General features: G+C 38.4%; 3 protein-coding genes across 3 annotated transcripts in view; 2 read left to right on the forward strand and 1 right to left on the reverse strand.

The window, feature by feature from the left end:
* The first annotated feature begins 328 nt into the window (after window positions 1-328).
* Window positions 329-3859, forward strand: dus4l (dihydrouridine synthase 4-like (S. cerevisiae)). The gene is made up of 6 exons (XM_084716638.1): window positions 329-435; window positions 954-1075; window positions 1652-1769; window positions 1988-2110; window positions 3147-3373; window positions 3499-3859. Exons 1-6 carry the CDS (start codon window positions 344-346, stop codon window positions 3762-3764), a joined length of 948 nt encoding a protein of 315 aa, XP_084572764.1. The 5' UTR covers window positions 329-343; the 3' UTR covers window positions 3765-3859.
* A 1033-nt stretch (window positions 3860-4892) lies between these two features.
* bcap29 (B cell receptor associated protein 29) lies at window positions 4893-11143 on the forward strand. The gene is made up of 8 exons (XM_084718155.1): window positions 4893-5034; window positions 5558-5672; window positions 6550-6650; window positions 6962-7109; window positions 7369-7504; window positions 8708-8810; window positions 8970-9070; window positions 9926-11143. Exons 2-8 carry the CDS (start codon window positions 5581-5583, stop codon window positions 9959-9961), a joined length of 717 nt encoding a protein of 238 aa, XP_084574281.1. The 5' UTR covers window positions 4893-5034; window positions 5558-5580; the 3' UTR covers window positions 9962-11143.
* Window positions 11144-14565: 3422 nt separating this feature from the next.
* The window catches only part of LOC146329221 (solute carrier organic anion transporter family member 1C1-like), a 67843-nt gene continuing 59478 nt past the window's right edge, over window positions 14566-22930 (reverse strand). The window contains exons 12-15 of the mRNA XM_084718156.1: window positions 22152-22360; window positions 17289-17353; window positions 16927-17044; window positions 14566-15465 (exon numbers count right to left, since the gene is read on the reverse strand). Of these exons, the coding sequence (XP_084574282.1) occupies window positions 15228-15465; window positions 16927-17044; window positions 17289-17353; window positions 22152-22360 (630 nt within the window). The 3' untranslated portion in view covers window positions 14566-15227. The remainder of the gene's footprint in view (window positions 15466-16926; window positions 17045-17288; window positions 17354-22151; window positions 22361-22930) is intronic.

Genomic DNA, 22930 nt, shown 5'->3' on the forward strand with positions numbered 1-22930 from the left:
AGATGGATATTTATGATTTGAAAAATAATTTTAAATAAATAAACAAGCCATTTTGTTGTATGACGTACGGGTTCAGAGGTCGCCAACACCACGCCCACATTTCCTCCCCGCATGGTGGGCTGAAGAGTCGCTGTTTTCATGTTGTTTAGAAGTAAACCGAGCTATATGTATGCATCTGTATGTGGCAGTGTGAGGTTTTATGTGACACATTCAACTTGCTGTTGTCTTTGAAACGATGAAATAGATGTCAGACGACAGAACCGTCTGTAAACGAAACTCTGCTTCTGGATATTGAACTCGTTAGCTTGTTATGCTAGCTGGCTAACAGCGCTGCGTGTGAAAAATGAAGACTTGTAACGGTAACACCAGCGTCATGGACATGTTTGAAAAGGGAAAGGTCCTGAAAATATGTGCCCCAATGGTTCGATATTCAAAGTAAGTGGAATATGTTTACTTTCTATAATCGTAGCCATTATTTTCAGTACTAAACTTAATGTGAAATTTAAGGAGAAAAGCACTGCAGGTTAAATGCATAAGAAAGTTTAGCATGCAGTTACAAAGTGTAGGGCTGCAACTAACGATTACTTTCGTAGTCGATTTTCTCGATTAAGCGATTAATAATTGTTTGCCTTTGTCTACAAACGAAAGATATTCTAGTTATTGTTATAGAGGATTAAGGAACGATGAAAATATTCCCATTTAAGAAGCTGGAATTAGAAAAAAAAGATTTTTAATTCTTAAAAAATACTCAGACTTATTAATCAATTATCAAAATAGTAATGTAATGTAGTAATTCATTAACTAGTAATTAATTGTTGTAGTTCAAATCAGGTGTTTTATCAAGTGTTCTGCTCTCTTGTTGTAAACATGAGACCTACAGTTCTAGTAAACTACAGTCACAAATCCTGTCTGTTGCACTCTGTGGTCAATTAAGTTTTTTTTTGTCCCCATAGGCTTGCATTCAGGACCTTGGTGAGGAAATATAACTGTGACATCTGCTTTACCCCAATGATCGTTGCCTCTGACTTCATGCGGTCTGTCAAAGCCAGAGACAGTGAATTCACTACAAATGAGCGTGAGTAGCTACACTGCAGTCTTGTACACATAAATGTGCTAATGCAAAACATCTTTACTACAGCTGCATGATATAGTTAAAAAAAATCATATTGCTATCAGCTTGACAGATAATGTAATTGTGTATGATCTATGAGTGGGAATGATCATTTTGCATCACAGTTTTCATTTTCACTGTTAAACTAAACTATTAAAACCATAATGATGTGACATTTGTTGGGGATTGTACCAAACATGTCCTCTTACATATGGAGAATAACATTTGTAGCTGTTTGGATATTGCATTTGGTTATATTTCAATTTTGATAATAATTTGATTACTTGTGATTTATCAGTGAGAAGACTGGCTGTTTGTATAGAATTATATTTTATGCCTGTCACCAGGTCAGCATGCATTTTCTCAGGCAAAGTTATGTTTTAAAAAATCAGGAGGAGACATTTCTTTCTTAGATAATTTTAATTTTGACATGCTGTTCTGTAACTATGTTGGTGGAAACACTGCTGTGTTTGTCCACAGGGGCTCTCCAAAATCAAGCTCCATTTTTGACCGTTGTTTGTTTTCCTTTTTCCTTCTCAGATGATCGGCCCCTGATAGTGCAGTTTGCTGCCCATGATGCCCAGACTCTGGCAGATGCAGCCTGTGTGGTAGCACCTTTCTCAGATGGCGTTGACCTCAACTGTGGCTGTCCTCAGAGGTGAAACTGCTGGCAATAGTTTCTCACACTTTGTTAGACTTATTCGTTAAAAATGGAAAATCACATGTTACTGATTTCATCCCTAGTATTTCAGATACTAATAATGTGTGGTTGTGATGGATAATTAGACATGGATATGTTAAACCCTGCACCCCCTGACTGTGTATGCTAATATTTTGTCTTAAGTTGTTTTATTAACTTAGTTGTTGTGTTTTCAGATGGGCTATGTCAGCAGGGTATGGTGCGTGCCTCATCAACAAGCCTGAACTTGTGAAAGACATGGTCAGACATGTCAGAAACCAAGTGGACAATCCAAACTATACAGCATCCATCAAAATAAGGTAAAAAAAAAAAGAAAAAAGATCCAGTTTGACTTGTTATATAGACCTAGACTGTAGGCCTGTATAATGGCAAGATTCTAGCAATACAATATGTATCACGATAGAGGGTTAGGCAAGGTGATATATTGTAATTTTTGAACTGATTCTAAGAAAACAGTACCATATGAATAAAGTCTCGGTTTAAAAAGTTTACTTTTTTATGGAAATGGATAACAGGTCAGGAATGCCAAACAAGGTTTAAGGTTATTTAAAAACAATGTGACCATTGCATAGCTTGTCCACCAGAGAGCACAGACAAGTTTATTTTTTAACTGTAAATTACCCCATTCAGTATTTTTACGGCTAAATTAAACTGCATGTGGCTGCTTTACGTTACGGCTGCGCCACTTCAGCTGAGGCTGATCGCAGCCATTCTACACAGTGTTTGTGATTCCACCAGCAGCGCTTTGGCGCATCCCAGAAGTGTCTCTACACTCCACTCTGCTTCAAAGACGTGGCGAGTCTATTTTTGACAGATGCCCCATCAATTAGCACAGAGCAGCTCAAACAGGCAGGAAATCAGACACAGAAAAGGCAGGGAGAATCCAGTTAATTTGCAAAATAAAAGACCCTGTGCAGACTCAAAATCATAAAGACAGACAGAAAAGAAACAGAAAAAAAAAGGAAGGAGGACCTAATCAACAGAATCTGAGCAAGCAAACATAATCAGGTGGGCAAAATGCTCCCCTGCTGTAATACTTCTAAAACGCTGCTGGTGGTGCTTGGAGCTGTGCGGAGGACAGATGAGAGCCGTGGCACGCATGTGCCATGCTTAAAAAAGTTAGTATTGGATGATATTGATACTTAACTTCCAAATATCAGTATTGGTTCGCTGACATATTATACTGTACCTGGTAAAATGAAATTTTGTATGTGTCAGAATACTTATAATTTAATGTGTAACATGTAACTATGATCTCCTGTCACTTAAAACTGGGGTCAAAAACCTTATATTGATGATAATAATACTAATGAAATAAATGTACTTCACCCCCAGAATTCACAAGGACCTGAGGCAGACAGTGGATCTGTGCCAGAAGGCTGAATCAGCCGGTGTGTCATGGATAACAGTCCATGGCCGTACGTCAGAAGAACGCCACCAACCAGTCCATTATGATGCCATAAAGACAATCAAAGACAGCGTCTCCGTCCCAGTTATTGCCAATGGGGACATAAAGTACCTCCGTGATGTGGAGTCAACACACCAGCTCACTGGTGTCGATGGTAGGTTTGCTTTAAACATGTTACCCTACTTTACAAACACATTTATCAATTCATGACATACATGTTAAATGACAATATTCCTTTTGAATATGTGAATTTCTTGTTTGTTTGGATTTGCTCATTAGGTGTGATGGCTGCACGGGGGCTGCTCGCTAACCCTGCCATGTTCACCGGCTACGAGGATACTCCTCTGGAGTGTATATGGGACTGGGTGGACATCTCCATAGAGCAGGGCACTCCATTCACCTGCTTCCATCACCATCTCATCTACATGCTGGAGAGGGTTAGCTCCCAGCCTGAGAGGAAAGTGTTCAATTCTCTGTCCAGTACCTCAGCTGTAATAGATTACCTCCAAAACACATATGGGTCAGTGCATGGTGTGGGAACATGAGCATATTGAAATGTGATGTTTGATTTTAGCCTTTTTTAAATTTTATTTTATTTTTTATGCCAAAGATATAATAAATCTGCAAAGCTAAAGCTGTATGGCTGATGTCTGTCGTCTTTGTTACTACAGTATGTTTTCACCTGTCAAGCCTTAACTACACAGCAATCATTTAGCTATTTCAACAGAATATATAGTTATTATTAATACTTTGTCTTAAGGTATAAGGAGTACATTAAGCGCATACTGAGGCTTTTGCTTCTCACTGAATATCTAGCGCATGGAAAATACTTTTCTAGATGTGCACCTACAAATAGATTATTAAGGATATTACAACTAACAGTACAGTAACTGTGCAGTCAGAAGAGGATTAAAATAGTTATTTAAAAAAACACAATGTGATACTGGTATAATAAATTCCATGAGTGCCTAGTTTTTTAGGAAAGTGATGCAATTTGAAATAATTTGGTTTATGTGTGATAGTTGGACCAAGAGAATAAATTCTGAGTCAAAGGAAACAATAACAGAATTGAATGTTTATTTGGTTTTGCTATATAAGAGTTTTTGACAGGAGTACAAGGGGTGCATTGCAATTGTACCTTCAAAGTAAAGTTAAAATTTGGGTCCTGCAAGTGACAAAAGGGGTATACAGACACAAAAAAATCAGAACAGAAGGAAATTTTAGGGGTAAATACTGAATTAACAAACAACAACGCATTTTATGTCCATATTCCATATTATTATTATTATTGAAAGTAGCGTGAAAATGAAAAACGTTTCAATTAAGTTGAAGATTAAACAGCAACGTAATTTTTGTCTTTAGTTTTACTTTGAAAAATAGGACCGGAAACTAAGTCCTTCACGCACGCTTGCTCGAGCCCTGTCTCTCGAAGAGAACCTTAGACCCGCGTAAGATCTCGCGTGATCTTACGCTGGTCGCGTGAAGAGTGATCATTTTAACCCAAACCATGGTCTTTCCTCAACCAAAACTAAGTATTTTAGTACCTTAACCTACCTAGGTCTCAACTACTACGTCGTCACATCATACAATGCGCAAAATAAAGAAAAGACGCGCACAAATCTCGCGCGAGTTTTGCAAATGGAGAGTTCTCTTCTAGACACGACCTCGAGCTTGCTGAACCCAACGACGTTAGAACAGGAAGAGGAAGCGACGGAAGGAGGCAGGCAAACTTTGGGGGAATTCGGAAGTTAACCGAAGTTAGGTAGACTACGCCTGTTAGTCAGTATTTAATATCTAGTCAGCGTCTATTTGCTGGTAAGATTTCTGTCTTTCTCCGTTTATTGACATGAGCTCAGATACTTGACGTGTTGCCGTTTTAAAATATTTAAGTAGTTAGCTCGCGAGATGTTTCTAAATTGCCCGCATCAGATTAACGTAACACTAACGTTTAGTTCAGGTAACGTTAGCTTGTGATAGCGGAGAATGGGATTTATGAATTTGTACATGGACAGAAGATCAAAAGAGTGTATCATTTATTGATAACGTAAGCGTATGCCATCTAAATTAGTTTCTAATAAGAATATATTTGTTGTCCCATATTGCTTGTGATGAATGACGTTGTAACGTAAGCAGACCCAGTGAGGCGGGTTTAACAGCTGTCTTTAGCTCCAGTGAGTTTAGGCTAAGGTATGTGAACTGTGAACAGAGAAGAAGCTTAAGCTTAGGCAGTCATTTTTCTCAACAGAGTCTGTATTGTTGTCCAAGCTAAACCACCCAGCTTTTTTTTTTTTTTATAGTTTCCTGTCATTGTCTATGCTTTCATGTCTGTCTTTGTCAGGTTATCTTTAGAGACCATTAGAGATGACGCTGCAGTGGACTGCTGTGGCCCTCTTCCTCTATGTTGAGATTGGCATCCTTGTCATCCTCTGTTTGCCCTTCATCTCAGCCAGGAGGTAAAGAACACAGTTGCGTGTCTCTGTGTGTGTCAGGTTTGTTTTACCACAACATGGTCATCTGATCGATGCAACAGAAACATGGAGCAAGGTTTCAACTTTTGTGACCTTACAAAGGATTGTAATGCTGTGTTGTATAGTGAGTGAGCGAGCTTGTATATGAAAGATTGTGAGTAGGGCTTATTATTTGATTATCAAAATAGTTGGCAATTAATTTAGTAATCAGTTAACAATTGATTATTCAATTAATTGTTGTTGCTCTAATTGTGATTATGGCCTGTGTTAGGGTTGGAGATTTTGTCCATTTAGTTGAAAGACAGTTGAACATGTTAACACTCAATAATCGATAAGTCATTAATCATTTATTTGATACAAAATGCATGTGTTCTTCACAGTTTAGGCTTGAAATAAGCAATTCGAGCAGCACATAAGGATGTGAGACATTCATTTAATGTAAGTTAACAAACAATTTAAACAAACAGAATAGTAAAACAAGTGGCTGCTCCTGTCCACCTGCCCTTATTCAACAAATGGCTCCACCAAACAAAACAATGTCGAAAGGGGCGCAGTCACTGCCATTTCTAGACTAACAAGCTAGACCAAAATGAACTGTGAGAAAACCTGTGAACTGTAGGGAAATGGTGCACACACAGTTCATAGGGGTGTTGGAAGTCTTTGAAAAAACTTGTATTTCATGTGATGTTTAAAAGGTTTGATAAGAGTCATTGCTTGAAAAGCTTGAAAATGCGTGGAAGGTACTTAAATTTGACTTTGGAACAGTTGTAGGAATGCTTCACACAATCGTTTAGATAAGTAATTGTGATTAATCGATTAATGATTGATTATTAACATCTCTAGTCTGTGTGTGTGGTTGCAGATGGCAGAAAATTTTCCACCTGAGGATCTGGAGCCCTTTAGCGCAGTTCTGGAACAAAGTCTTTCTCACAATGATCATAATACTCATTGTTCTCTTCCTTGGTAAGTGAAACATTGAGTGTGTCCTTTTCTTTTTTTTCTTTCAACCCTAAAGATACTGAAGGTAGTAACTCCCAAGTTTGAGCTGTGACCTGCTCACTGACCTCGTGAGATTGAGTGAACTGTTGCGTCTCAGAACATCAACAATGAGCTGGGGGCAATTTGGGTGATTTTGTCATACTATTGGAACTGTAACAGAACCAGATCATATCACTGTAGGTGCAAATTTCAAACTGAAAGCTGCATGAAGATGGTGCATTGTAGAAAATGTGTAACTTTTTATTTACTACTCTTTTCCAACATCTTTGTTTTAGATGCTGTACGTGAGGTGAGGAAATACTCGAGTAGAGAAGTCAGCACAGATGCGAAGCTGCAGCCGAACATGTTTGATCACCTGCACATGAAGCTCTTCAGAGCCCAGAGGAACCTCTACATCTCTGGCTTTGCTGTCTTCCTCTGGCTGTGAGTCTTTGCTCTCTTATACTGATACACAGATGACAGAGATTAATAATTAATGAAAATAGCTGTTGTGATAAAAAAAAACAATACCTATTACCTGTGTTAACACCACAGCAAAAAAAGCTGTGGTCTTGAATGAGCACTTCAATAATACTGTCATTAATAGATAGTTTATTGTTTTAAACATGATCTACTGGAAAAGTATCAGTACTTTTTTACTTTTGATAACCTTACTTCAGCCCCTATTTTTGTCTTTTCGCAGGGTCATGAAGCGAGTGGTCACCTTGATTAACCAACTGGCAACAGTGTCTGCCTCTACAGCTGCTCTTCAGGCGCAGGCTGATGGTTCAAACCAGGCTGCCAAAAAATACATGGAGGACAATGAGCTGCTGAAACAGGTCGACTTCACGCTGTTTGAGTCAAGTCTCTGTTATTATTAACCACCACTGCAAAATCTATGTCAGAAAATAGGCCTCTTTCACAGTAGCCATTTTTGACTTGAAATCGCTGGGTGAACACGGGTGTTAGCAATGATACATAATCAGGCTCTGTTCCATTCTGGTCAATCAGAGTCAGGGTGCTGCTTCTGTGCTATTTGGTTCACTAGAAAGGCTCTGCTACACTAAATGGAATGGAACCTCAAAATTCCCATTTGAGTGGAGGATGAGGCAGTTTTTAATCACTTTCCAGGATAAGATAAACTCTAAAAAAAAAAAAACATTAAAATACCGCATGAGATACAACTTTTTGTTGTATTTGTTGGGCCAGATACTGACATACAGATGTTTATCTTGGGATCATCAATATCAACAAGAAGTCTGTTAATAAATCCGACAATCTAATAGACAGAGACTGTTCTAAATGTTGAGTGCTGAGAGAATGTTCAGACTTATATAGGCAGTTGAGCACATTCTCTGTGACTTTTTTTTTAATTTTATTTTGGTCTTTTAATATAGAATCCCCTCCAGGCCACATGGCCATGTACTGTCTAGGGCTGCTACTGACATTTATTTTAATTTTTGACTAATCTGTTGATTATTTTATCAATTAATCAGTTAGTTGTTTGGCCTATAACATGTCAAAAAATTGTGAAAAATATTGATCATTGTGTTCCAAAGCCAAAGATGGTGTTCTTAAATGTCTTGATTTGCCCTACAATCCAAACACATTGTAGTTTACAGTCATGAAGGACTAAAGAAACAAGAAAATATTCACATTTAAGAAGCTAGAATCAGAGAATTTTGACTTTTTAAGAAACAAAATTACTTCTGAAAACACTGATTGCAGCTCTAGTGTTGTCTGTTGTGCACAACCCTGTTATTCACATCTGTGTCTGTAGTTATCTTTCTTTGGTTTTTAACTGATAGCTCAGTTTTTTTTACCTGCGAACTCTTTGCAGTGCGGCTTCAGAGGCAGACATTATCTATACCACTTCTATTTGAGACACTTATCTATTAAGCACTTGGTTTGGTGTTCCCTCATCAGCCACCTCTAGATGTGAATACAAACTCATGACATTTTATAATGCAGTTGCATATACATTACCTGATGAGGAGCTGTGTTTCATGTACTTAATGTTTATGTCATTTATTGTATTTCAGACTCTGATGGAAGGGAAGGGCGACCAGGCAACCGCAGAGGGCATGGAGCTGTTGAGGAAAGAGGTGGAGAAACTGAAAGGAGAACTGAAGACCTCAGGAGATGGTTGGTATCCATGGACACGTGCACATGTCCACATGTGTTAGTGTTATCTTAATATTCTGAGCCTAAGAAAGTTGATACAAGCACTGTAAACTTTAAGTCATGTCACCTCTAGCTAAACACAATGAGGATATCCTGTGCTGATGCTTGTTTCCTCTCCAGCCCTGAAGAACTCTGAGTCAGAGGCAGATGTAATGAAGAAGCAGATGGAGGGCCTCGCCAGGGAGTACGACAGACTGCTGAAAGAACATCAGGAGCTCCAGGTGACGCTAAGTTCGAAACACAGCAGGATAATGACTTGCTGGGTCATTTACTGCCTAGATAAAACAATTTCATTCCAAGTGATCAACAGCAGGCAGGTTGGCAGCACGACTCTTCCATAATTCATGTTTTAAGAAGCCGTCTCATTTCATCATCAACTCAAAGTCTGTTGAACAAGTGCAAGGGCTTGTGTTTTGTTGTTGAGACACTGAAAACAAAAGGTGTGATGGGGATGGTTTGGACTCATCAGCTAATCACTGCACTGTAGTGTACAGGGTCAGCAATAAAAGCTGCTTTACCCACCTAAAAAAGGGCCACCTAAAAAAATTAAATGTCAGTTTAGGTGTACGCTGTATTAGAATATTTTCACAGCTTTATTCTGCCGTCATTCAGCCTTTTCTGACGGGAAACAGCTGTTGTAAAAGCTAAACATCACTCTTTCCACACCAACCAAACTTCATGGGTGAAACCAGTACTTTTACCTTGCAGAAAGCAGGAGTTGCTGGTCTACCACTGACTCAGTCTGTGAGTTTGTTTGTTATTTTTTGACTGTGGTGAATCTGAACAATCCTTTAAGAACAGCTAAGTCACATAATAACACAATCAAACTAATAGATCGAGGTTGCACTAGAGCAGCAACTCCTGTGTTTTACAAGGTAAAATGATGGATTCCATCCATAGAGTTTGGTTGGTTTAGAGAAAGTGATGTTAAAAACTGATTATACAGATAAATAGAACAGATTTTGTTTCATGATTTCTTTTGAAAATCTTTTGCATGTGTAGTAAAATACATTTACCTGACCTTACATTATATTGCAACACATAAACTGATATTTTCTTTTCATTTGTCTTTCCAGAATCTTCAAGACAGTGGAAACAAAAAGGACGACTAGCGATCATAAAAATCGTCAAAGTCTTTACCTGGCAACTTGGCCCGATGACGAGCAAGCCACCGCTACACGTGCTTTACCTCCATATAACACTTTGTGTCACAGCGTGTATCACACACCCAGGATCGGCTCCTCTGAGGTACAGACTTTGGTTTATATCAGTAATGGTTTTAAAGCATGAAGGCAAATTTTTATGACGGCACCAGACTGGTTTAATTGGGATGAGTAACGTTTGACGGTTTCCTGTTTCTGCCTGGTGCAGCGTGACTAAGCCGCTTGCTTTTTCAAGTGCACGCTCCATCAGGCAGATTAATTGCGCAAGGTAATTGGAGAAAACTCAGTCAGTAATCAAGCCAGGTCTGATCACAGAGCACTTAATATGTTAAAGAAGCACGCAACAAGGATGGGTGTCGTTTTCTGGTTTGTGTGATTGATTTTAGCCTGGTACACGGTGCAGGGTGCAAGATTTTGTTGAAAGCTAGGGCACTCTGTTGCTGTGGTAAACGGCTGTGAATGTATTTTGATACAAAGGGTTTGCTTTGCTCCACTTTGAGCTTCACAACAGTATGTAAATTCAGGCTGTGCTCGCATGGCTGTGCAAATATAGTTTGCATGTACGGTTGCACCTAGACAAATCACCTTCATGTTTTTGTTTTATTACATCTGATGACCTGTACTTTTCCTTTTTTTAACCTAAGAAGTGGTGTTGAATTCAGTGGTTATGTTTTTTTCTTGTGGTTTCCTCTGTAATTCCCTTAAAACCTGACATAATGTATCAGCTGTAGCAATTGCAAATTGGAGTCAACCACTAATAATATTATTTAAGGTTCAAAACAAAACTAAATTCAGTCTTGGTTGAAGGTATGGTTAAAAATATGTCGGTCTAGAGGTCCTTGTGTATATTTGCTGCGTGTTTCCAGTGCTCATTTTTGGTTTAGTGCGAGAGTTGTACTGTATTTTTCATGAAAGGGGCTGTATGGATTGTTATATTTCCGTTATTCAGAAACAGATTTGTTCCTCACTTGTTTTTTCCTGTAAATAAAGAGGTTATTGTGTTTATCACAGTTACTTTTTTAGTCTTAGTATTGCAAAAACATCACATTGTGTTCTGACATTCCTGACAGATTGAAGTGCCTTTTTTATTTGGATGTAGTACATTTTGTTTAATAAAGACACATTTCTTTATGCTGTGGCTCATTTATAATAAGCAGCATCTTGAATGGATGACACCAACACATAATTTGATTGGATATTAAAAGTTTTATTTTAGTATCACATTTAAGATATCCTGTGAAATTTTACAAAAATAATCCAAGAAAATTATTTACATTCTGATTTCTTTAATGCAAGTTAAATGCCTTACATTACTGAGATAATGACTTCCTTCCTGAATACCTCTCGCTGCTCCTCTGAGTCTGTACTTGTGGCCACCTGTGCCTGAAACTGAACCCTGAATTCAAAAGACGATATAGCCACCACATACTGTAAGTCGCCAACATGGTACAGATCCATTTGGGCAATAGAGTCTTATAAAATGATAATACACTAAACATATATAAAGACAAAACTGTTTTGAGTTTCAGTAGCTCGTCAATTTATTTTACTTTCAGGAATTATTTCGACCGATTTCAAACAAATCTGATTTTGGGACGGAGCCGTTCACGAGAGTAAAATTGATAGGAAAAAACCTGAGAATAGACCGTGATGTTTCTGCTTGTGGAATTTGGCACAGGAGTTAATGCACATAAAAAAAAAAAAAAGAACAACACCAAAACCCCCAACGTAACGTAAAAACAGACTGACCAGGGACACATTCGTGTAGAGCTGAAGACGTGGAGGCAGATCTTCTAAACAAAAGCTACATGAAAGCGCATTTCCTGTGGTGATACTTCACAAGCAGTGGGGATATTTGCCTAAAAATTTGGGACAACATATAGACACAACACATGGCAACCACAGAAGAAGTCACCTCAGCCACGTTTCAAACAGAAATGGGCGTCCAATTCCAGAGCCTGCCGAGGTGCAATGAGATATTGTGCGCAAATTCATTCTTATCCTAATCATCAGTGTCATGATGAAGTTTAGTGCGCTGTGTATTCTTCATAAAACATTTTTTCCTTAGTATTAGAAGCTGTGGAGAGTTTAGTGGGGTTGATGCTACTTCAAAGTATAAAAATATGGTACTGCCCCCTTGTGGACACCATCCATATTGAAATCAGAGCAGCCTCCACTGGACACAGGTAAGCAGATCTCACTAAAATACAATTTCCATTTTTTTTTTTTTTTTAGTGAGTATGACTACCAAAGGAACAAGCTCACATCTAGAAAGTGCACAACACAAACTGCGATACAATCAGACCTGACTTTGGGCTCAAAGTAAAAGACAAAAGTTTTAAGAGTCAGTCAGAAATGAAATCTTTTTCTTCTCTAAATGAGCGTATAGACGTACATTCAGTATGAAATTTGAAAGTAAAATAAGGTAGTATTCAGATATCTGTTCAAAATGTTACAAAACTGCTCTCTACTATCAGCAGGACAGAGGACACACGTGATTTAGAGGTAACTGTTGAGTGAATGAGGCACATACGTCAAATCAACAACTGCCAAGCCCTGTGAAAGTTACTGAAATACATGTTCAAACACATATTTCCATAACCTGTTTTTCTTCTTTTTTATTTAATATTCTGAAAAAAACCCTCACTTCCTGTTACTCTGAAGGCCCAATTTTCAGGTTTAGTACATTTTTTTTGTTTAAAGGACCAGTGTGTAGGAATTATTGGCATCTAACAGTCACCTTGTCTTTTTTTCTGTGTAAAAATACAGATCATTAATCAGCAAAGACATAGGATAATTGTTAACTTGACTGGCCATAGGATTTGGACAACGGCTCAAAAGCAGTCCATTTTTCTTATTTCATGCCAGGTATTGACCATTAGTCAAATTAGAGTGGTTGGTTTGCTCTCACCCATGATCAGGACACGGCTCTACCGATATTTAGGGATTACTGAGTTGTCCCCAGCAATACTTTTGATTAAAACATTCAGATATAACCACTGTTTTACTGCCATAATTGATTTATGAATTAAGCGACTACTAATGAGGTGTTCAGATCATCAGGGGGAAAATGAGAGATATACACAAATCTATTATTTTGTAATTTATTTCCATGAATGCTGTAATCTCAGTCAGCACTCCTCCAGCAGCAGCACAGCGTCTCTCCATTTCCCATCACACTGTGTGCCTCTGGCAGGATACTGACAGCTTTACTGCACTTATGGGGACATTCTGTGTCTGTCGCTCTGAAATGTTGGAAGAACGAGGTAGGGTGGATGAAAACATAAAGGGCTTCTACGTCAGCACGTTTGGCTGTGCTGAGTGAAACCATGCTCGCTGATTTGCATTTTTACTACCACTTTTAATGCACCAAGCTGTGTTCAGTCGTGCCGGAGATGGACCTACTCTGGAGAAGGGCCAAAGTGCACCTAACTGCGTGGCGAGGTGATGCGATCTGTTTTGCCAGGCTATAAGTTATCCATTTGGGTTCACACCGAAGGGGTGCAGCCAATCAGCATCCTAGCAGGGACTACTGGCGAACAGCTCCTGAAGAGGTTAGCATAGATACTGTGATAGCATCAGGTACATCAGAACTGGAAAGTATTTCTGCATTGAAAGAAGAGCAAATGACGACACTGAAGATTTTTCTCCATGGAAAAGATGTTGTGGCTCTTCTCCTGACCGGCTTCGGCCAGAGTTGATCTGACTGTATTAGACGTGATAGACAGATGGCTTATCCAATCACCTGTCAAGTGCTTTTTGAAAGTGCCTGCTCTTTTCCAAATAGTTTCTAAGGCCAACTGTCTGGCATATCAGATTGTACTGTAGTGGTAAAATATATGCTGAACTATATTTTATTCCTCATAGTCAGTTCTCATGATTTGTCAGACACTAATTGGTTACTTGTCCTTGAACACACAGCTGCTTCTTCAGAAGAACCAACTTCTGATATCACGAGCACATCCTGACCCCTTTGATAAGCACTTCATAATCATCCTGTCCCAACCTTCTTTGTTTTCCTTATTCCATAAGACAGAGGTACACTTATGATTCATTGTCAGTTCCTTGTACACTCTGTGTGACTGTTTACTGATCCTTTGCAAAGCTCTATTAAAACACCACAAAGACAATCTTGGTCTTCGTGCCTGTCTTCATTTTCAGATTTTCCACCACAATACTTTTGTAGCTGCTAACTGAACATCTGTGGTTTGAAGTTTAGTTTCTCTCCTGCGTCGATGTTTTTATTACCAGGTATCTGCTTTATGTTACCATTTCATGTTCGTTTTCAGACCTATATGAATTGTGTCAAGTTACCGCAGATGAAATCCCAACATTTCCTGCTTTTTGCTGCTTCATAATGACTTTTACTGTGAGGAATTTATGGGAAGTGTTTGTTCTCCGTTTTACTGGCGCTCAACTTGAGCTAAGCTTGTCATCAGTGAAGAAACACACCTTCAAGCATGTAGCCCTGTTTTAACGGAGATACAAGTCCCTGCTGTGCTGGACTGACGTGCCGAATCAAACAGAGTCAAACCAGGCCAGCTCATGTGTATAGAAAATTTGTCCATGGAAGAGGACCTGTCTCCTCTGTAGATGAAAACGGCTCATTGTAAGGTAACAAAAGCACAGCAGTTCTTATTTTCAGGCGATTATACACTAATGAAACTATATTATATTCCATTTCTGCCACATTCTGCCTACAAACCCACATAAATCGTACACACTGGACCTTTAAATTTGGTGCCTCTGATGTATAAGGCAACTTCTCTTCTGTTTAGGAACAGTAATGTCAGGAAGAAAAACTTAATTAAAAAGAAAAAAAATCTACAGAGGCAGTAGTACACTAGTAGTCTGTACAAGTTACTTTTCCCATCTAATCTCTTGTGCCACCATTAAAACAGAAAAATAGTGTTATACTTTTCTTCATAAGGAAAAAAAACAGCATATACATTCAAGAAATATTTCAGTTATATCAAATTTCTGTCAAATTCACAAAACCTTCACAGGTCCAGTAGTACAAATATAGAATTTATGCTTTATATGAGATGATCGGCTACAACATGTGATTCCCTGCAAATCTCATTTGTGTGTGTGCGTGTGTACAGTATCACTCTGTACATACTGTGCGTGTGTGTATGTGTGTGGTTGCATTTGTTCATCTGTGGTGCGTGTGTGTGTGTGAAGGAGACAAGGAGGGTCAGTTCTGCTGGATCTGTCACAGCCGTGTCTCCCTGTCTGTGCTGTTGTCTGAGGTTTGTTGCGATTGGTCAGAATTAGAGATCACAAACTCCTCCTTCCTGAGTGCCTCCAGCTCCGTCCCACCGTTGGCCAGAGCTCCATGGATGCCGTTTCTCTCCTCCTGCTTCAGCTGTCGACCGAGCAGGATGAAGCCCGGGATGCAAATAATGAAGGAGATAGTCCGCAGGCTCAGAGTCAGACCCAGGTACGCTATCCTGACAAGTTCAGAGGTAAAAAAATATTAATAACACAAAAAGTGTCAGACTTCCATAACTACTAGAATGACCATAAGCAGCCATTTTGACCTTTGACTTCCAAACTCTATTATCTACCAGACTACAAGATTAATGTATTTATTCTTTTAATTTATCTTTTTACCAATGAAATGACACCACATTGTAAATTTTGTAAAATTTATTTATATATTTATCAATATGCAAGCTGTTGCATGTAGTAAACTATAATGATTCTGTATGTAGCCTTCAAAATCTAAAAGTAACATAACCTACTCATAACATAGGTGTAAAAATGTACTACTGTCATCTTTGTTTGAAAATCGATTTTTTTTAATGAAAATGTTGGGCCTGATTTCCATCACCTCCATCAGATTTTAACAAAAACATTTAATCAGGCATAAAAAAAGGGTTAGATACACTCTACAGTCCCGTCTTCATTTCCAGTCTGCTGCTCAAGCACAGGTGAGCTTTCTATTTATTGATAAATTCATTAAATATTTCTATCAGATGTGTCTCGACCATAACATGTCAACTGTGTAGCCCTTCTAAATCAAAGAAGAATTATGGTTTAAAAATGTGTATTTTCTTTATCATTAAGAGAACTCTGAACAACCTTTTAAAAAAAGGGCTGCCCACGACAACTGTGAGCTGTGAAATGAAAAAATTTTACATTTTATCAACTCCATCTGAATTTAATAAAAAAAATTATCAACTCACTGGGTGGTTGGCCCAGTAATAGGGTTTTAATAAGGTTATAATGTGGTTTAATAGCCAAGATCTTTTAAAAGATACACTGCCCACCCGACCAAAAGAAGTCACACACTCTTACATTTCGTTGGACCGCCTTTAGCTTTGATTACGGCAGGCATTGGCCATGGTATCATTTCGATTAGCTTATGCAATGTCACAGCTTTTATTTCTGTCCAGAGTTGCTTTAATTTTTCAGACCTTTTACTGATGATGGGAGAGTTGGACCGCTGTGTAAAGATCTTCTCCAGCACATCCTAAAGATTCTCAGTGGGGTTAAGGTCTGGACTCTGTGGTGGCCAATCCATGTGTGAAAATGATGCCTCATGCTCAACCACTCTTTCACAATTTGAGCTCCATGAATCCTGACATTGTCATCTTGGAATATGTCCAATACTGTAACCATCAGATCACTCAGATGTTACCTAATGTGAGCCAGCTTCACTGCAGCAATTGCATTACAGATTTTGTGACTTCAAAGTTGGCCTCCAAGTGTTTGTCACACATCATCTTTTGTATTGCTATAAAATATATCAGTTAGATCTTAACAGAAACGTCAAACATGTATCAGCCTCAAGGGCTCAGTCTGTTTCAAATTTCACATTGTAGAAAATCCTGTAGGTCACTGCCACTCTTGAATCTTATAAATAATGAATAACCTCCGGCTGTCATGTGACTGGAGGTGAGTACTACCTGTAGGCAGTGGTGTTGTAGATCCTACAGGCCCCGATGCCTCCACATCTCTTCTGACCCCATTTCAGACATGTGGTGTCAATGATTGCTCCAAAGTAGATGGGTGCTGGGATCCCTGCTGCAGGACCAAACACATATTTTCACCACCACCTCCGCCAGAATTTAAATACAACAGATTCTGCAAACATTGTTCAGAGCCATCAGAATAAACATTTAAACAAGGCTCAAAGACTGAAATTTTGGCAAACGAGCATTTTGGAGTGTACGCGGTTGTTAAAGTGGCAGGAATGTTGCATCTTGGCCCTGAGCCACTCCAACAAGCTCAACGGGGGATAAAACTGTATGTTTTGAAGGAGACTTACCAAGAGTGCGTGTTGCCAGAGCATGAAAACCCAACGCCAAAGATTTCAACTGTGGTTTGATGCACCTGCGTGAGACAAAAATTGCAGACATTTTTCAAGAACTATCATCAGACACTGGTTTAGAGGATGTCAGTGGAACAAAACAGAACACACTGAAGGACAGTTACCTGGAAGTCTTTTTTAAAATTCTTAATAAGAAAGAGGCTCTTAAGAAATCCAAGCAGTAATCTCAAATTGGGTTGAGACTATTTTGAAAAATGGGCTGAAACAACTGAGAAAAACTGTAAAAGGACGACAGGACACAGTAAGAAGACAAGAAAAGTAAATTCTGTTTTCTTCCACAATCAATAAAGCCTTTTCATAAAAAAAAAAAAATCAGGTAAATAAATAAATATAGGGCAAATAAAGCAGAGGATAAACTATGTAAGGTGCCTTTTTGTACCTGTTGAATGTCCCATCAGTCTTTACCACTGTGCATTTAAAAAAAAATGCTTTTTGGTTGATTTTGTGATTTTGTTGGCTTTTAAAAATAATGTTAAAAAAATGATGGGTTGTCCCTAAACCCTTGATTACTATTGAAATTTTTGCCTTTGATTGATGTATTGGATATTTCTTGTAAAACTTTGACCTGTTAAGCTAACATACATAAATAAGTAAATCAATAAATAAAATTTGTTTTTAAAAAAGTATGAGAGGCAAAGGACTCGGCAAAGGTGGTGCTCAGCAAGCAAGAAAGAAAATAATAGCTGTCACTGTGTTAAGCTGGTGTGAGCCAGCAGAGGGCACTGTGGTGCAGAAGCATCTATATCTAGTCCATACTACATGTTTTTGGGTTGTATGTATACTGTATGTATTTCAATGCAATACCTATAGTGAAATCTTAAAATGTTTGTACTTTGGTTTTTCAGTGAGGTGCCATGTGGCCCTTCAACCAACAATTTTCTAAATCAGTGTTTCACAAACATTTTACACCATGTACCACTTCAGAAAATGTCAGGCTCTCCAAGTATTAAGTTATAATACAGTAGCACAGGTCTGCCTTGTTCACACAGGAGGCAGGTTTATTCCTACTAATAATGATATACTTTATTCATAGAGCGCTTTTTTAAAAAAGTTTTCTGAATGCTCCACAGACAAACAATAAATATACAGTGCAATTACAAAGATAATTCAATGCATAAGACAATGGTTTTAAAATTGCTTTTTCATAAGAAGGTTATTGTTGTTGTTGACTGTTGCCACGGACACAGCCATCACATTTTAGCTCATAAGTTATGATGAAGTATGCACATGCCACGTGCTGATATTGATGCAAAAATATTACAGGAAAAACAAAATTTATTTTAAATTACATTTCAGAAAAAAAAAAAAAATCACTTTTTAAAATTTTAGGAGATTCCTTAGTGTACCACAGGAGGGAGCTCAAGAACATCACTGGTATTAGGAACAGAATATTGATTTAGTCAAAATTAAAATAAATTCATTTATGCCGTTTGTCTCAGGAAGGAAGGACAGATATCAGTTTTGTATGATGGAATAAATCAGGTTGTTGTTATTAACACTCTGAAAGTCTGAAAGTGAGTATTTATGTGTTTTATGTTTTAGATGTTATTAAATCTTTGATTGCAAGTGCAGAGGACAAAATGCAAAGTTTTTTGTTTTTGTTTTGCTTTTTATTATCAAGCCACGGTCTTCAAGTGGTCCAAATTTTAAAAACATTTACAACTAAAAGAGTTGCAGTTATTAAATGTAATAAATGATCTGACTTATCTGTCAATCCTTGCACCAAGTTAACTTAGTTAAAATATTAAGTTAATTAAGTGATTTATCTTGAAAATTAAGAAGTTCAAAGAAAGATGAGTTCTGGGCCTTTTAATGTCAATTTTATCAGATAAATAATTCATATTTCTTTATTAAATGGCTCCTGGCCTCCTGTCATTTTGCAGAGGTGAAAAATCACAAAGTTGAACATCCCTGCTCTAGAACTGAAAAACTGCATTCTTGACGTATTCATCTGTCGGGAATCCAAGAGGAAATTAAATATCTCGAGGCTTTCTGAACCGTGAGCGCTGACCAACACAGTATCAGCCATATTGTGCACAAAAAGCTGCATTCCTATGATGTCACTTGACCCTGTACTAATGCAGTTACAAGAGATCAACCAATCTGTCAGGTCTTAAAATCCCACTGAGAAAAAAAGAGTGGAAGAGATGCAGCGCTGATCAGAAGGCCCAGTCTTGATAGTAAAATAATGAAGGGTGGGTTCATTTAGAGAAACACTCTGCAGCAGCTTTTATAGCGTTAACAATCATTTCATTTTGAACAAGAGATCTCTTAAATAACTGCTGCTAATCACATTCAACCGATGCCCACAATCAGCTAATGCTCTCAGGACATGTCATAATAGTCAGTTGCTGTTAGGAAATGAGTTCTCGCTACAAGATCAGAACGTCCACAAGACAAGAGTTTCCACTCTGCAGCAGAAACTCGGCGGTCTGCCTGACCTCATTTATGTACGAGCATTAAATCACAGATTAGCCTTCAAGGACTTAAGTGATGCTCAGTTAGCCACGTAGCCTTAGAAAGAAAAGGTGCTAGCTAGAACCATAAAGGTTCTTTGGTTTGTCTCCATAGTAGAACCTTTTATAAGGATTCCACTTTGAACTCTTTCAGAGGGTTCTACCTAGAGTCCATCACAAAGGGTTATACCTAGAACCATCGTGAAAGGTTTCACCCAGAACCCCCAGTGAGGGTTTCTACAGAGATTCCTTTGATGGTGTAATGGTTCCAAACAGGGGTTCTATTTAGAACCTTGACACCCTCCAAGGGTGCGAACAATAACCCACCCTGCAGGATTTACAGAGAACCCCATTATATGCTTTTATCTAGGACCCACTTAGGGGGTTCCACCAATAACCATTTTATATTCCACCAGTTTATCTAGAACCCACTCAGAGGGTTCTACCAAGAACTCTTATATACTCTTTTATCTAGAGCCAGTCTGGGGGGTTCTATCATGAACCCATTAACCTGTTAATAGTCCAAGAGTTTTATCTAGGACCAACTCAGAGGGTTCTAATCAGAACCCTTTTATAGTCCAAGGGTTTTACCTAGAATCCACTCAGGGGGTTCTACCATTAACCCTATATATACTCCAAGAGTTTTATCTAGAACCCATCCAGGGGTTCTATCATGAACCCATAAACCCTTTTATTGTCCAAAAGTTTTATCTAGGACCAACTCAGAGGGTTCTAAGCAGAACCCTTTTATATTCTAAGGGTTTTATCTAGAACCCACTCAGGGGGTTCTACCAAGACCTCCTTTATACTCCAAAGGTTTATCTAGAGTCCACCCTGGGGGTTCTACCATTAACCCTATATATACTCCAAGAGTTTTAACTAGAAACTACCCCGGGGGCTCTAATCAGAATCCTTTTATATTTCCAAGGTTTTGCTAGAACACACCCTGGTGGTTCTACCAAGAACGCTTTTGCAACGTTTACTTCAAAGAGTATGTTCTCCTGGTACCTAGAACTACCATATTAACATCAAACCTCAACAAACTCATGATTGGAAACTGACTATTTTTGAACCGACTGTTTGATAAAGCCACTGTGTGACACACACACACACACACACACACACACACACACACACACACACACACACAAACACACACACACACACACAGCTGTTGCCAGTAACAGGCAGTGGTTTATCAACGGCCCAGATCATTGTCTCTCAATGCTTTGATGCCTGAGGAAGCGGAATAAAAACTTCCCATGACTCCTGGAAACAAGCAGCTCAGGCAGATGTAAGGTCTGGAAAAGTCATTAGAAGTAAATCAAAGTAAGAATTTTCCACTTCCTTACAAAGTAATTGAATTAAAGTAACAAATTACATGAAAACTGTCATTGAATGTGAACATTTTATTGAAGAACTCCACAATCAAACGCTGCTAGAAATATGGGTTATATTAACTTGGATGTAGCAACATTTGAGGCCTTAAAAAAGATCCTTAAATTTTTAATATGATTTATAACTTTAACATCATTACTGTGACTGGAGTAACATTTCCTGCTTCAGAGGCAACCAACAACTTGACTCAATTCTATTTTAAAGTTTTTGTTACCGTTAATGTCACTTCCTGCTCCCCTTCCTTCTTTTTCTGCTCCATTTCATCATATATTCTACTACTGCTTTTCTATATTTTTATATTTGATGAGAAATAATGACAAATCAGCTTCACACACATTCGAAGAAAGTGAATAAAGTTAGTGAGATATTAGAAAGGAAGCATAAATAAGGTAAGGCAAGCATGTGAGACCCTAGCAAAGCTAACTAAATAAATAGTCTTTGCTTGTAATGGAGACAGGCCACATGAAGTTATGTAGCTAATGTAATGATCTTATCCTGCTAAATGTGATGTGCTGTTAAAAGGGTGAGAGTTATAAGCTGTAACTTCAGATGAGTTTGTTACTCAGAACCATCTGGGAAGTCGTCCTTAGAAACTGTTTGGAAAAGGGCAGGCACTTTGAAAAGAACACCTGGTGGCTGATTGAATGAACCAACCTAATTTCAACCAATCAGATCAAACTCTTGCCGAAAATGACTCTTCTATGTATAAAAGCCTTCAGTGTCGTTCTCTGTTCTTAGAAATACTCTCCAGTTCTGATATAACTGATGCTATTACAGTATCTAACCTCACATGAACATGAATCACAATTTTTTAAAAAGAGATGCCGTGAAATCGACAGCATTCCAAAAAAAAAAAGAGAAATCCTGGAGGGACTGACATTTTACAGAAGTGTTATTATTGATAACCTAGTTCTTTTTTCAATCATATTTTAAATTCAAATCTGACCTGATGAGAAGCATGTAGCCTGGTGTCCCTCCAAGGGAGATGATAAAGGAAGTGATGACAGAGAGAGCCAGGAAGTACGGGAACATCCTGTCACAGTCGTCCGTGTGAGGACACTGACCTGTACTGGCCGTAAAGTTACCAGCCACGCCGACACAGCTGCAGTTAGAGAAGACCTGCAGAGACATGCACACACAGTCGCACATACATGACTAATTCATTAGAAAAATGTATCGCCACTTTTGTCTGAAAAAACTTCATTGCCTCCAAAGTGTATTTGACTACACATGCCGTTCAGTTTTAGGTTTGTACCAATGTTGTGAACCAGACATGGTTGTGCTATGGAGGCTAGTTGAAACTGTTTTAAAGGGACAGTTCACCCCCAAAATCAAAAATACAGTGGCTGAGTTAAGGAGATATCAGCTGTAGAGATGTCTGCTTTCTCTCTATTATAATGGAACTAAAGGGCACTCGGCTTGTGGTGCTCAAAACACCAAAAACATACATTCAAAAAATTTGAAATCGGTGTCCCTTTCCAGAACTCATGACCTGGTTCTTCAAGATAATCCACAGGTCTTGTTGTGAGCAGTTTCATGTGGGAACTACTTTCTTTCTATTACAATGAATGTAGTGATGATAAATTGTACCATAGAAAGAAAGTAGTTCCTACAAGAAACTGCTCACAACAAGGCCTCTGGATTATCTTGAGGAACCGGGTCATGACTTTTGGAAAGATACATTGCTGTTGAGTTTTTCAAGTGTTTTTTTTTTTTTTTTTGGCT

Source organism: Lutjanus erythropterus, chromosome 4 (genome assembly GCF_056507025.1).
Source record: "Lutjanus erythropterus isolate fLutEry1 chromosome 4, fLutEry1.hap2, whole genome shotgun sequence".
NCBI classification, from domain to species: domain Eukaryota; kingdom Metazoa; phylum Chordata; class Actinopteri; order Lutjaniformes; family Lutjanidae; genus Lutjanus; species Lutjanus erythropterus.

Excerpts from the sequence above, each read along its gene's own strand:
- dus4l (XM_084716638.1), top strand. The coding sequence starts at position 344 with ATGAAGACTTGTAACGGTAACACCAGCGTCATGGACATGTTTGAAAAG. Across the intron at positions 436-953 it reads CCAATGGTTCGATATTCAAA|GCTTGCATTCAGGACCTTGG; the intron begins GTAAGTGGAATA and ends TTGTCCCCATAG. Across the intron at positions 1,770-1,987 it reads AACTGTGGCTGTCCTCAGAG|ATGGGCTATGTCAGCAGGGT; the intron begins GTGAAACTGCTG and ends TTGTGTTTTCAG.
- bcap29 (XM_084718155.1), top strand. The coding sequence starts at position 5,581 with ATGACGCTGCAGTGGACTGCTGTGGCCCTCTTCCTCTATGTTGAGATT. Across the intron at positions 8,811-8,969 it reads ACTGAAGACCTCAGGAGATG|CCCTGAAGAACTCTGAGTCA; the intron begins GTTGGTATCCAT and ends TTTCCTCTCCAG. Across the intron at positions 9,071-9,925 it reads AAGAACATCAGGAGCTCCAG|AATCTTCAAGACAGTGGAAA; the intron begins GTGACGCTAAGT and ends TTGTCTTTCCAG.